Source organism: Actinia tenebrosa, unplaced genomic scaffold (assembly GCF_029948245.1).
Source record: "Actinia tenebrosa isolate PJP-AT-01 unplaced genomic scaffold, QUT_ActTen_1.0 PGA_scaffold17__23_contigs__length_9995812, whole genome shotgun sequence".
NCBI lineage: Eukaryota > Metazoa > Cnidaria > Anthozoa > Actiniaria > Actiniidae > Actinia > Actinia tenebrosa.
In genome coordinates, this window is record NW_028292577.1 from 6,540,388 (window position 1) to 6,553,971 (window position 13,584).

Here is a 13,584-nt window from a genome sequence, read left to right on the forward strand (position 1 = left end):
GGTCGCAACTAACAATTTGCATCAACAATCACGGGTTTTTTTCTTTTGCCGGCAAACTGTCTTTAAATCAAAACAACAAAAACAAAAACATATTTTGCCATTAAATTTCGTAGATTTCAACAACTTGTAGCTATAAATCTTGTAATTTATATAGTTCATATTTAGCCCGCCAGCGCTGGATAATTTATGCACAGGACTTCGATTAAATTGTAAACACTTTTTGAATTGCGGTTTTCCTTGTATTTGCTGTCTTATTAAAAATATATTAGTTTGATTTCTTTAGGGAATATGTGGACGATAAATTCGCCAATTTTCTAAAAAATATATATAAGCTTCGAAAGAACCAACCCGACATTTGTTGATCGACACTAAGATAAGGATGGCGGCATAATTAACATGTAATTGCATTTGCGTTCCTACAAGGCCCCTTTAATGTACACCCCGAGAACGAGAAGGTATAGGGCGTGCACGCGGGTGAGGGATTTGACTACCCTCTCAGGTAAAATGCTACAAACATAGGGACTACATTTCCCTTATATATTTTAGCATTGGATTCAGATTACTTTTATTGGAGTGATCATGCGGATTCTACTTTATGGTAGCTAGCTTCGATCTTGTAATAATTGCGAATAACCAGAACCTGTATTCTTTTTTTTCTAATAACGTCACTTCCTTACATACCTGAAAACGGACGTGCTATCAGTTGACAACTTTAAAGTGTATATCAGGTCTAGAATTTTTTTACGGTTTTGTCATCTCTAGATGATATAGATAAATATTCCTCAAAAAAATTTTCGATTTCGAATTTTTTTCACCTCGAAATCAGCCTTCAAAGTTAGATTTCTGGCGACGCCCAGTCGTGTTGGCCGTGTTTTGGGAGACGCTAATGGACTGGCACTAGTTTTTCTGTGACGTAAATTCGGTGACACAGTTTAGATCGGCCTTTCGAAGTATTGTAAATATGCCTAGTAGGTGCGTGGTTGGAGGGTGTTCAAATATAACGAAGAAAGGCATAAAACTTCATACGATCCCTTACTTTAATGATGACCGACCAATAGCAAAGGCTAGAAGGAAAAGATGGGTCGATTTTGTGTTGAAAAGACGAGCAAAATGGACGCCTACGGCGACTTCGGCAATATGCTCGGAGCACTTTTCTCCAGAGGACTACAGTCAGCGTTACTCTTTCGGAGAAGACGACAGAAAGCTGGCACACTTAGTAAGGGATGAGACCGGAATTGTGTCATACCCAAAACTTTACCCAGTTCCATCGACTAGTTCAGCTGAAGCCAACGATTCTCAAAGAAATCGCCGAAAGGTAAGTCGTCGATTGATAATAAAAAAATGTCACACATATTGGACTATATGCCCCAACTGTAGCACTATCGTTTGTTTACTATATAGATTCTTAGAGACATGATCGCTGCTAGTACTGGTGAGTCCAGAGAAGCCATGGGACCTGTTAGAGAGCTTGAGAATGAAGACAGGTTACCTGTAGACAATGCAGAGGAGCCTGATACAGTAATCAGTGCCGAGGATTGTTCTTCAGCGCGGGATTTCAGCACCCAGACTCCAGATTGCTTGGCTTGCAAAAAGCTCAAAGAAGAAAAACGATTGCTACATAATAAATGCATCGATTTAAAAAACAAGATCGATTCTCTGGCAAAGGAACCCACTCCAAAATCGTCCTGTGGTATTCAGTGTAATTTAACACAGCTGAACGACCATGAAGAAGGTCTTGGAGAAAGGATCGGAGAGAATTTGGAACAAGACGATGAGTATGTAAATATGGAAGTGGAGGAAGATGATGAGGACACAGTTGACTATGACATTACAGAGGAAGAGCCTGAGAGTATCCCTGATGACGTTGACTATCACCCCTACACAGATACAGAGACAGAAACTGAAACGGAGGATGAAGAGCATATGACAGGAAAGAGGTATGGAATAAATTTGATCTTTATAGTTTAAATCTTGACAAAAAATAATTTGTTTTGCTGTTGTTTTGTCTTACAGATTCAATTCAAGCAACTATAGCACTAGAACTGAGCCTAAGTACATTGTCTTCTTGTCCAAGCTGTTATTGTTGTTCTCCTTCTGCCACTCCTGCAAGACTGAAAACCCTGTTGTGACATACCGAGAAGTAGGGACTATGGTCAATATCACTACTACATGCCAAAACCCCAGATGCCCAAAGAAGGAAAATACTTGGAGAAGCCAACCCAACATGACAGGCACTAAGATCCCAGCTGGTAATATTCTCCTGTGCTTTGCTGTCCTAACTGCAGGTGCTTCTGCAAGCAAGGTTTTCAGGCTATTTCAGCACATGGGAGTTGCCTGCATCACACTTACTACTTTCTTTAAACATCAAGGGGTACGCAATGTTTACAAAATGCTTTATTTATAAAAATGATCTATCATAGTTGAATTTAGTTGAGTAATGCAAACAAGGGCTCTGTACCTGAGAAGTAGGAGAATTATTTTCCATGTAAATTTATTTTTTGAATTTTAGGAAAAGCTGTTTCCTTCCATCCTGCTGTTTTGGAAAAAGTACCAAAAAGTAATGCTAAGTGAAGTAAAGTCACTGCCAGAGCCCCTAACACTATCTGGAGATGCCAGGCATGACAGCATGGGACACAGCGCCAAATTTGGAGTATACTCAATCTTCCTTTGTAATTTGCCGAACATTATTCATTTTTCCCTCGTACAGGTATGTTATCATCATTGGATGTTATGATTCTACTATATCTGTCCTTACTGCCAAAACAGGTAGTGAGAATTAAACTTGTAAAAAAGCACTTTGTTGACTTTACATTCATTATGTTCTGTACACACATTCTTATTTGACTCTATAAGATAATTAATGCTAATCTTTGCATTGTGTCATTGTTCCTTTTAGAGAAATGAAACTGGTAGCAGTACGGCGATGGAGTACGTTGGTTTCAATAGGAGCATCAACTTCCTTCTTCAAATTGGCCTTACAATTGGCACCTTCGTATCTGACAGACATCTCTCCATTGCCAAACACATGCGAGAAAAGCTGCCAAATATTACTCACTATTTTGATCTTTGGCACCTAAAGAAATGTATGAATATCTAGTGGTATTATTATTAATATCATATTTTATTAATTATTGGTGTGACATATTTTAAACCTCTACACCACTTATTTAATGAAGGCAAAGCAAATATTAGTAAATATTTACTACAGTTATCTTTGAATATCTCTTGGTCAACTATACCTGTTTTCATGTCACCTTTGGAGTCAGAATGATTGTTTATGAATACATTTATTCTAATGGCATATGTATATTATGATAATAATAGTAATATATTGCATTTAATTTGCAGCTGTCAAGAAGGCTCTGAACAAAGTTGCAAGAGAAAAAGGATGTGAATTAATCAAGGACTGGATTCAGCCTTGCTTAAACCATCTCCATTGGAGTGCGACATCAACTGTCTGTGGAACCGGAAGAATCATCTGGTCAAAATTCAACTCCTTCAAAAGCCACATTCTTAATAGGCATAAAGATCTACCTGACCCTCTGTTCAATAAGTGCTCACATGCCGATGACATAACACCTAGGAAATGGCTTATCCCTGGTACTCTTTCTCTATTTTTATGTTGATAATTTCAAAATTTGTCACCACTGTTTTGTTCACACGGTTTTGGAAGAGTGATCCAAATTCCATTTCCTGGCCAAATCCCATGCTCTCAAATTAGTTATGTTTTTGAGCAACTCCAATTCCCACTTCTTATTTGCAAATCCCAAACCTGGTGCATAAAATTGAATTTTTCTAGCCCAGAAAAGTTGACTCCTAGTACCTAGCACCTATTTGACTGTTATAATTATGTTATTTTTCTTTATTAGATTCTGTGGCATATGAGAAACTGGACAAAGCATTGAGCAAAAAAGGAATTGTTGCTGGCATTAAACAGGCTTCTCCTTTATCGCAAACAAGTTGCCTCGAGGGATTTCACTCGCTACTAAATCAGTTTTGTCCCAAAATGATTGCATTCTCTTTCCCTGGAATGTATTGCAGGTATCTAGTACTGTGTATAACTTGTATCAATATGTATTTTTGCTATATATATTTTTCTAATATTATAATCATAGTATTATTCTCATATAAAAGCTATCAAGAAATAAGACATAAATGCATGACTAAATATTTGCATTCTTGCAAAAACTTGAATTACAATATGCAAAACAAAGAAACAAATGAAATCAAACTAAGATATTCGAATAATAAGAATAATAATTTGTTATAATCATTCTCTTTGTTTTCTTTCCTTCCAAGACAAATACTTGCTGTAAGCCACTTCAACTACAATATCATTAGAGAGACAAAAAAGAAGCCAGATGGATCAGACCAAGTGAGATTTATTTATCCGAAGTTTAAAAATGGGGAGGCTACTGTAAGAGATGTGAGAATAAAACCAGATTATGGTAAGAATTGCTATTTCGGCACATCTGATTTAACAAAAAGTCAAAAAATACTTGTATACATGTTATTGTTTATCTTTTATCAATAGGGTATGTGGAAGAGATATACATCACTTTTCTCGAAGCATTGCAGAAAGAAGACATGTTAAGAGAGGCACAGAAAGAATTAAAAGAAATGACCCCACCATCAATGAACATGATGCTGGTAAAAGAAAGTAAAACTGTGGCTTTGGAAAAAAAGGAAAAAAGAAAGAGTATGGTTGTAGACAATGTACCACCCACAACACCATGTGAGTAGGATGTTATTTCCCATTGATGTTTCTAAGTTTGAAGAGTGCCATCATCATACCTGTGAAATTTGCTTAGCTGAATAGCACTGAATAGTGCTTACCAAACAAAAGAAAACAAATGAATTTGTGCTAATTATTACTACTATTTAGATTTTGTACTATTTCACTGATTATACTGACTGCACTCTGTTTCAGTGTTCAAATATCACCAAGTCCTTATTCAGTGCTTTCACTATAGATCTTTCTTCATAATTAGACTGTTGTGTCTAAGTCATGAAGGTTTATTTCTAATATGTTGAATAATCTAACAGTCATAACATAATAGAAGTATAATATAAACTAACAATTTTGTCATCAACTATTCACTTCATGCTAATTTGTGCATTACTTTTATCAGTATCACAGGTACTTGAACAAGAAGCCAAAGCTGCCGAAATGAAGAAAACAAAGAAGATTGGAGAAGGCAGGATAGAGAAATCAATCCCTCATTGCACTCATTGCAAGAATCCCATGAAAGGACACAAGAATGTGAAAGACTGCCCTAAAAACCAGAAAAGCAGTTAATACTCTCTTGCTTTTAGAGTGAAGTTACTAAACCCGTGAAATAGAAATTACTTGTTAAGGTGTAATAGTCAAATAGACACAAAAGAAAACAATGGCATTAGAGTCTCAGTGCTAAGGTGTATTAGTCTACTATCCATTTCACTGGTTTAGTGACTTCACTCTTATATTAATATGTAGAAATGTATCATTTTGTAATACTTTTTACAATTAATTATTTTATAATTTCTTATTATAGTTGTAAGTGCAATACAAAGTGACAAATACAAAACAACCCTCATAAAGGCAATTTGAGTCATTTCTATTAGACCCATGATACAAAGTTGTATAATTAGTGAGGAGAGTCGAAGTAAAACAAAAGAAAACAGTGAATATCTACTACTATGTAGTGCAATTTTTTTCATGCTTCAAGTAAAATCACTCTAATGCAATGTTCTGTTTATAATATAATATGTATCACTCGTTATCTTCGTATCCACAAAAATCGGTGCTAGGAAACTGTTTTCTTATCGAGTGGTATGCACAAGCAGGCAGTGGGATTCTCTTGGATCCTCCTCCTTGATAACCATGAACCAATTGGGTGAATTCCCTGTAAGCTGTTGCACGGAGAAGCCTAAAATATGAAATGATAATTTGTTAGTATATAAACTTATCAAACAAACAAGAATATATTCTTGAAATAAACAACTGTCAGTTACAATTGCTATTTACATCATTATCATGGAAATAAGTAATACTTTAAAACGGCATGGTATGACTTGTAAAGCACGTGAACAGTAAAAGATATAAGAAAATAAGGAAGAAAACATTAGTCATAGTTATCTTACTTGTTCTGGGCCCATGTAATTAAAACTAAGCTTAGAAGAAAAAAAAAGGATTTACTCACTCTTCTTCACTGCCAGTTTGTCTATACTTATATCCGTCGATAGTGCGGTATTTGGCACATGATGAACGTAGGGACCAGCGATTTAAACAAACAGGCTCAAACCCTGGATGTAAGGTCACACAAATGGGAGGTACTTCCAATTCTTCGAGCACTTCGGAAGACTTCAGTGACTCGAGACAACCCTCTATTTCGTGACAGCAATTACACTCTTGAGGTTTTTGAAGTAAGTCTTTCTTGCAATGACCGCATCTACACCTAAAAGAGGAAACGTTTAGATTTGCGAGTTAGTAAAAAAATCAAAACGAAACTAAATATTTTGCAAAAAGAGTGAGCTTGTAGCTAGATCTTGATAGTTACGTACCAAGCGCTATTCGGCGTGACGCCATCAAATCTTTCTTGAAGCTTTTCATTTCTCTTCTCGATCTTTGAAATTTCTTCGTTATATTCACTGAGCCATTCCGCATCAGCAAGTGGTTCTGAAGAATATGGTCCTACCAATTCGTGAGATTCAGACCTGGGGTAGCTATCATCTGACTCGTGTGTTTCAGCATGTTGATGGCATTCGTCCTCTATTTCTCCATCCTCTTCCTCTGAATATATACTTGAAATCTCGCTTTCAGAGCTGCAATCACTCCCGTAATAGTTCGTAGCCATCTTGTGAAATTATATATTGAAATTTATGTTTTTTGAAGGAATGAAAGTCACTAACGGGTCAATGTTTACAATACTTTGTCTACTCGTATCCTTGACAATCGCTTTTCTCGGTTCTCGAATTTACGTCACTAGTTACCAGTCTCCTAAAACACGGCCAACACGACTGGGCGTCGCCAGAAATCTAACTTTGAAGGCTGATTTCGAGGTGAAAAAAATTCGAAATCGAAAAATTTTTTTTGGAATATTTATTTATATCATCTAGAGATGCCAAAACCGTAAAAAAATTCTAGACCTGATATACGCTTTAAATATTAGACGTTGAACAACTACAGGTGGCGACCAATTTCTCGAGAAGATCAACATATGGCTTCTTTCGCTTTATTTTAATAGAAGATATGTCCAGTTCCAACGAGGTACACATATCTTGTAACATTGTAATGGAAAAGTTTGATAGTTTTGACTGAGATGCCATTTTGCAAATGTCGTATGCTTGAAACATAATTGGATGTTGAACAGCTACCTCGTACATTACTTTCTTTCTTAATTCTTGTAGCTCATTTTCCACGTCTAGTTGGTGTCGTTCTAATTCTGAATCATCATCCCCATCATGGATGTCGACTTTTTTCTTTGCCGCTACGCGCGAGAAAAAACTAGATATCTGTTGTGGTGTCAAAAACTCGTTCTTCCCAAACAAACGAGCACCGTCCTTATTTCTAGCTGTCCTCATCGCCTTTGAAACGGTTGACGGGTTGGCTTTTTGACCTGTCCGTTCTCCTGTTTGAAAAACTTTGATCAGGTAATTTCTTTGGCTGTCGGTGAACCTCTTTTTTTTAGCTGTCGTCTTAAGTGCCCAGCCCATCGGTAGTGCTTTTGCATTATCCAGTGGTTGGTTCATTTCTTTACCGGATTCAGAAATAGTACTAGCTCCATGTTCCAATTTGTTTGCGTATAGGTTCATCGCCTTATCGTACAGTGTTTCATGCTCTATCACGTATTTGTGTCGTTCTAGATCGAGATGGTTTTCCAGAGAATGGTATCTCTGAAATGACCGTATGCACCCCTCCTCAGGACAGGAATACAACATTTCGTTATCATCTTTTTCTTTTTCATCATCATCACCTTCAGAAGCAGCTTCGACATCTTTGTCATCACCTTTCCCTCCATCGGCTTTTTTGGTTATCTTTGTTCTTAAAAGGGAATTCTTTCTTGCCTTGATTGCAACGAATGCGCCTGTTGGGCTTTCGTTTACTGAGATTTTGTTCAGCTCAGGCAAGTTTTTGGGTAAGTCGAAACTACTCCATTGCAAGAATTTCCCAGGTCCAACTCCGTACGCCCTCCAAACTTTGATTCCTTCAGTGTCGTATTCAATATTGTTAATGAGACTCACGCCTTCCCATTTTACTTTTAAGTTTACAGAGGGTTGCGGGCCACAAAGCGCTACTACTACACCACTTATGCCACCACAAGATTCTATTGCGCTCTTCATTTGTTCAGCGGTTTCGATATCGTTGCCTGCATTTAAATACATTTTCATATGATTCTTGATCAATGCCGCCTTACGATCGCAACTTCCTTTTCCACCTTGTGGATCTGAGAAATCGATGCGTCTAAGAGAGATATTATGCTTCATAGCTACTTGGTGAATAAGAAGCAGAGTTGATGCTGAATGATAACATCCAGCATTGTCTTCTTTTAAATACACGCTTTTCACAACTGGTTTGACGTTTTTCAACTCTTTAAGTATGTCATCGAAAATAGCCAAAATTGCAGAGCTTTCCTGATTGCAAGATTGGAATGGATGAACAAATGTCAGCATTTGCATTTCACCATCAGCACTCTTTCGAATAGCCACGGTAAGGTGCCAAGAGATTCCCCTCTTACCGAACCAGTCTCTTTGATTTTCTCGGTACTTCCTTGGCAAGAATTTCATTGCCCAATCTGATACTAGCAGAACAGAGTGTTGATCTAAGGTCTCAAGAATTTCTTGTCTCGCGGAATCTTGGTTCACGTTTCTAAGGAGATGAGCTTTCCAAGCACTGATACTATGTACTGACGTTGACACTATATACTCCATTTCTTCTCTTTCTTCCTTAGAACACTCGGCTTTTGCAAGAACTACCTGTAGTTCATCCATAGCAGCAGTTAGAAGATGGCATCTGTCACACTGCATATTGTGCTCATGATCACAATCACTAGTAAAATCGTCATCATCTGGGTCACTGAGTGCAAAAGTTCTACAATGATCGGCGACCATTGAACTTTTTGAAACGTGGACCTATGAAGAAAGAAAAACCAAATAATTAAGAATAAAACAAATAACACTATACAAAAGGCGTAGTCATCGTCCCGTCTGTATGTTGAATTTTCTCGCGTACACATGATGTAAGTTGATTTTACTCTAGTCTCGGAAAAGGCGTCTTCTGTTGCTTTAAGGTTTTTTCGTATAGTTATTTCAAATTTGCTTTACCTTGTAATCACATTTAAGGTATCGTTTGGCAAGTTTAAATCTGTCACTTAAATCTTTGGTCCAAGTAAGGCCCTTTCCACATTCATCTCCAAGTTTATCGATCACATTTTGTAGGTCGTCAAAAGCATCTGCTCCAACTGCAGAAAAATAGTCTAAACCTTGCAGAGACTTGCGGGTGGATGCCGAGCACACGTTAAGGACTCTCCACAAGGTGCTGCGGCTCATTGGCTCAAATCCTATTTCACTACAGTAGCCTTGATACTTTCGGATTATCTGCTCTGGTATCAATGTTCGAACAACATTGGGGATCCTTATTTCTGCATCACAAGAAAGCCTAAGTGTCTTTTCTCCAAAAGGCAAATCTTGCACTATGTGAGTGCTCGTTAGAAATGAAAGAAAGTGATCGAGTTTCTCTTTTTTCACACACATCCTAGTGTTATTCACAGGTGGCAGTGCTGTGCCTCGGCCATGCAATAATATGTGATGCCTAGCAATGTCATAGCGATATTTAGTTAAGGTTGGTATCCACCTAAGCAAATCTTTAAAGCCAACCTTATCAGCCATTATAGATAGTATCTGGCGACGAGAACTCCAGTGTTCTGCGTTATTATAACATTCAGACAGGGCCTCCATTAATGAGCAATCAACGTTAGAACCTTCAAACTTTTTTTTATCTAAGTGATTAAACAGCTGGGCTGATTCTCCTGGGGCAATTTCCTCGAGACACGTATGAACCACTTGTTGCGCCTTTCGTAGATGCAATCTTTTAGTACGCTCCGACGCAAAATCCCATGGAATCGTCAGAGTATTTCGGACGGGACTTATGTCTCTGGAACTAAGATATTCATTTAATTTTGCTCGCGGAGATTCTTCTGCAACAGGAGTAAACAAAAGTGACTCTTGGCTTGGCTTGTAAAGGCTTTTTGGAGTATCTGGACTAAAGCATTCATTATCATCTATTTGAGAGAGTGCTGGACTTGCAAATACTGGTCCTAAAGACACCTCTTCGTCTTTGTTTTCTTCCTAAAGATAGAAACAACCAAAATTATCAGTTCTACTGCTCATTATTTTTTTGGCATAGGCATTCTGATTATCCCTTCTTCTCTAAATCTTTTTTTACAAACAAACAAACAAACAATTGTATGTGTGAATAAAACTATGCCGTTTCAGAGTTTTAATTGAATTGAGAAACAATAACCTCAGGCGAATGGTTGGGATGCCTGTGTTTGTATCGCCATCATATACTAATCGACGGCGCAGGGAGGGAGGGGCTGAGGGACTAAATGAATGCCTTAGATTGATTATCGCATTTATCAGCCGATTACATCAATATACAATCCATACCAGTTTCAGATTACTCATTTCAATGGTGACTTCAGTTTCATGATTATCGTCCTCTTCTTTTTCCATTTCCCTTAGCAGTTTTCTACAGTTGACGCAGACACCTGACAAAAACCAGTACTAGACTGAGCGACTGAATCAATTTATTAAATCAAGAGAAAATGAACTAAGAGAAGGAATCCCCGTGCACCATCATGTGCACACTTTGACGCTATTTTTAGAATCATTGATGCTATTTTTAACTCGTTACCATGCCCGCGCGATAATCATGCTTCCCTTTAATGCCTCGTTTTAGGACACGAAAAGCGCCATATTTCGCTACGTTCACAACAAAAACACAGGCTTTTGATTACTGCAAGACTGGAAGCCGCCTACCCTCAAGAAATCAACCAATCAGGTTCTTCGCTCAAAATATTTCCAAGCTAAAAATAGCATCAAACTGTGCACATGATGGTTACAAGGCTATATAGGTAGGATTCCTTCTCTTAGTTCATATTCTCTTGATTAAATAGAATCGACAAAAATATGTTACCTGAGCCAGGTTGAACAAAAACGCCAGTCTTCTTTAAGATAAATTGCGCATCTCTTTTACCGATTCCCCTTTCACCCTTCGGCCACTTTCTTTTGCCTTTTCCATGACTAGAGATTTGCACGGGTACTCTACACCTTGTAATAAGCTTCCTTGTCCAACCCAGCCCTAGTTTTCCGCGATGAAGTGCACAAATCGTCCAGGTTTCGATATCTTTGGGACGTGTAAATAATCCAGCTCTACTTAAAATCAGATCTACTTCATTCTCGTGTCCAGAAAATTGAAATAGATTCTCATGACTAGAAATCTCCTTTTTACATGCAACGAAAGGAATCACTTTACAATATTTGTGACGATCTCTTGGATCAGGACCACAGTTCCCTCCAGCAACAGCTTTAAAAAAAACAATGTATCTCCATTTTTACACCGAGTTGAACTTGTTAAAAGCCCAAACAACGTAACCATCTAAAAATATTTTGATTTTGCTCTAACTTTTAGTCGGGTAGTCGGAAAACACACATAACATGTCAATGTTAATTAGTCCCCGCCATCCTTATCTTAGTGTCGATCAACAAATGTCGGGTTTGGTTCTTTCGAAGCTTATATATATTTTTTAGAAAATTGGCGAATTTATCGTCCACATATTCCCTAAAGAAATCAAACTAATATATTTTTAATAAGACAGCAAATACAAGGAAAACCGCAATTTAAAAAGTGTTTACAATTTAATCGAAGTCCTGTGCATAAATTATCCAGCGCTGGCGGGCTAAATATGAACTATATAAATTACAAGATTTATAGCTACAAGTTGTTGAAATCTACGAAATTTAATGGCAAAATATGTTTTTGTTTTTGTTGTTTTGATTTAAAGACAGTTTGCCGGCAAAAGAAAAAAACCCGTGATTGTTGATGCAAATTGTTAGTTGCGACTTGACGATTTGACGATTTGACAGATCTTAGGCGACCGTAGACCTTAGACCGAAGCACGATTTTGCGAAAGTTCGAAGCTCCATAACTTCGCTCCATCACATTTACCCAAGCGGTTTTTTTCATAGTCATATATTTAATATCTTGACTTTAAGTATACGAAATATTATTGAATAATTTTGGGTAGCACATAGTAAAATATTTTTTTGTTTTTACACTATTTTTCATAAGGCGTAAAGTATAACTTTAAAATAAATTTAAAATAATATCAAAAAGTAGCTAGAAATTTTTATAAAGCCTTTGGACTAAACTTAAGATGTCAATTAACAATTTTAAGAAGGTTTGAAGTCATAAGAGTATTTAAGTTTGCCACACGAGGCCACCAAAGTTGACTTAAAATCTGACCGTCTCAAAGCAGCGATTTGACGAAATTTCATTTTTCGCGATTTTCTCGTAAAAAATGCAATTTTTTTTCAAACAAAATACCTCATGATTTGTTTCATGTTATGGTCTATCTATGGTTAAAATATGAGCAAAATCTATATTTTGAGCTTTGCCACGATTGTCTGGTTTTTACAGACATCTTCTCTTAAAAAAGACCATTTGGGTGTGGAGGCCATCTTTGTTTCTGAGTTTCGTTAATTGAGAGAGAAGCCATTTCAATGTAGGTGGTTTTCCGTTTTCAGATTAATGGCAAAGTAACCCATTTGAGTGTGGAGGCCATCATTGATTCTCAGTTTCGTTTATTTAGAGGGAAACCGATTTGCATGTTGGTGGTTTCTATTTTTCGTATTAATTAATCACAAAAAGAAATCAATTTGAGTGTGGAGGCCATCTTTGTTTTTAAGTTTCGTTAATCGAGGGAAACCATTTAAATGTTCGTGGTTTCCCTTTTTCGGATTAATCAAAAAGGAATCAATTTAAGTGTGGAGGCCAGTTGTTTCTGAGTTTTGTTAATTGAGGGGGAAGCCATGATTTGCATGTTGGTGGTTTCTCTTTTTCGGATTAATAAAAAATGAATCAATTTGAGTGCTAGTGCTGCCTTCACAACCATTTGAGTATCTGGAAGGGTAATATAACTTAATTCATTCCAAAATAATTCACTACGCAGAATAAATCCTTACTGCAAAATAAAAAATATGTCTAGGGGGCTTTGAGAGGGCTCAAAGATAACCCTTTATTCGCTCATCGAAGCTACGAAACAACAAATCTAAACGATTATACCAGACAATCTATATAAACTCTGAAAGGGCTTTCGTCAGCGAGGAGGAAAAATCGAAATAACACCTCTGATGCAATTATCGGAACATTAGTACTTGGAACTCAAACAATTATCGTGTTGTTCCACCTCACTTATTGCGACCCACAAAATAAAGCATTTGCATAAGAAACGGATAGAATACAAGAAAGCAGAATTAAACTAGCAAAATTGCTGATAGTAGATTAATTGATCTTGTCCTAATAAACCTAGAAATCTTTTAAAA

The 13,584-nt window shown here is 37.0% G+C and overlaps 4 protein-coding genes across 7 annotated transcripts in view; 2 read left to right on the forward strand and 2 right to left on the reverse strand.

Moving 5' to 3' along the window:
* The window catches only part of LOC116286214 (tachykinin-like peptides receptor 86C), a 67,863-nt gene that overhangs the window by 16,497 nt on the left and 37,782 nt on the right, over positions 1 to 13,584 (forward strand). The window lies entirely within an intron of this gene.
* LOC148910364 (uncharacterized) lies at positions 787 to 5,996 on the forward strand. Of its 3 annotated transcripts, XM_089031654.1 has the most exons (10): positions 790 to 1,315; positions 1,402 to 1,937; positions 2,014 to 2,371; positions 2,510 to 2,707; positions 2,897 to 3,083; positions 3,349 to 3,600; positions 3,870 to 4,041; positions 4,300 to 4,448; positions 4,535 to 4,735; positions 5,133 to 5,996. In XM_089031654.1, the coding sequence occupies exons 1-10, from the start codon at positions 962 to 964 to the stop codon at positions 5,297 to 5,299; spliced, it is 2,574 nt and encodes an 857-aa protein (XP_088887780.1). In that variant the 5' UTR covers positions 790 to 961; the 3' UTR covers positions 5,300 to 5,996. The 3 variants fall into 3 exon arrangements, with proteins under 3 accessions (XP_088887782.1, XP_088887781.1, XP_088887780.1); XM_089031656.1 differs by lacking the exon at positions 5,133 to 5,996 and having other exon boundaries at positions 787 to 1,315; positions 4,300 to 4,375; positions 4,535 to 4,729; XM_089031655.1 differs by lacking the exon at positions 4,535 to 4,735 and having other exon boundaries at positions 789 to 1,315.
* Positions 5,753 to 6,851, reverse strand: LOC148910365 (uncharacterized). The gene is made up of 3 exons (XM_089031657.1): positions 6,544 to 6,851; positions 6,183 to 6,437; positions 5,753 to 5,909 (listed from the first exon to the last, which is right to left on the reverse strand). The coding sequence occupies exons 1-3, from the start codon at positions 6,834 to 6,836 to the stop codon at positions 5,753 to 5,755; spliced, it is 705 nt and encodes a 234-aa protein (XP_088887783.1). The 5' UTR covers positions 6,837 to 6,851.
* LOC148910366 (uncharacterized) lies at positions 7,141 to 11,326 on the reverse strand. The gene is made up of 4 exons (XM_089031653.1): positions 11,177 to 11,326; positions 10,648 to 10,748; positions 9,304 to 10,326; positions 7,141 to 9,111 (listed from the first exon to the last, which is right to left on the reverse strand). Exons 2-4 carry the CDS (start codon positions 10,711 to 10,713, stop codon positions 7,141 to 7,143), a joined length of 3,060 nt encoding a protein of 1,019 aa, XP_088887779.1. The 5' UTR covers positions 10,714 to 10,748; positions 11,177 to 11,326.

Coding starts and splice junctions, on each gene's coding strand:
- LOC148910364 (XM_089031654.1), top strand. CDS start 962: ATGCCTAGTAGGTGCGTGGTTGGAGGGTGTTCAAATATAACGAAGAAA. Junction 1,316..1,401: donor CTCAAAGAAATCGCCGAAAG/GTAAGTCGTCGA, acceptor TTTACTATATAG/ATTCTTAGAGACATGATCGC. Junction 2,708..2,896: donor TTCATTTTTCCCTCGTACAG/GTATGTTATCAT, acceptor TGTTCCTTTTAG/AGAAATGAAACTGGTAGCAG.
- LOC148910365 (XM_089031657.1), bottom strand. CDS start 6,836: ATGGCTACGAACTATTACGGGAGTGATTGCAGCTCTGAAAGCGAGATT. Junction 6,438..6,543: donor GTCACGCCGAATAGCGCTTG/GTACGTAACTAT, acceptor TTCCTCTTTTAG/GTGTAGATGCGGTCATTGCA. Junction 5,910..6,182: donor CAAACTGGCAGTGAAGAAGA/GTGAGTAAATCC, acceptor TTCATATTTTAG/GCTTCTCCGTGCAACAGCTT.
- LOC148910366 (XM_089031653.1), bottom strand. CDS start 10,713: ATGGAAAAAGAAGAGGACGATAATCATGAAACTGAAGTCACCATTGAA. Junction 10,327..10,647: donor AAATGAGTAATCTGAAACTG/GTATGGATTGTA, acceptor TTCTATCTTTAG/GAAGAAAACAAAGACGAAGA. Junction 9,112..9,303: donor ACCTTAAATGTGATTACAAG/GTAAAGCAAATT, acceptor CTTTCTTCATAG/GTCCACGTTTCAAAAAGTTC.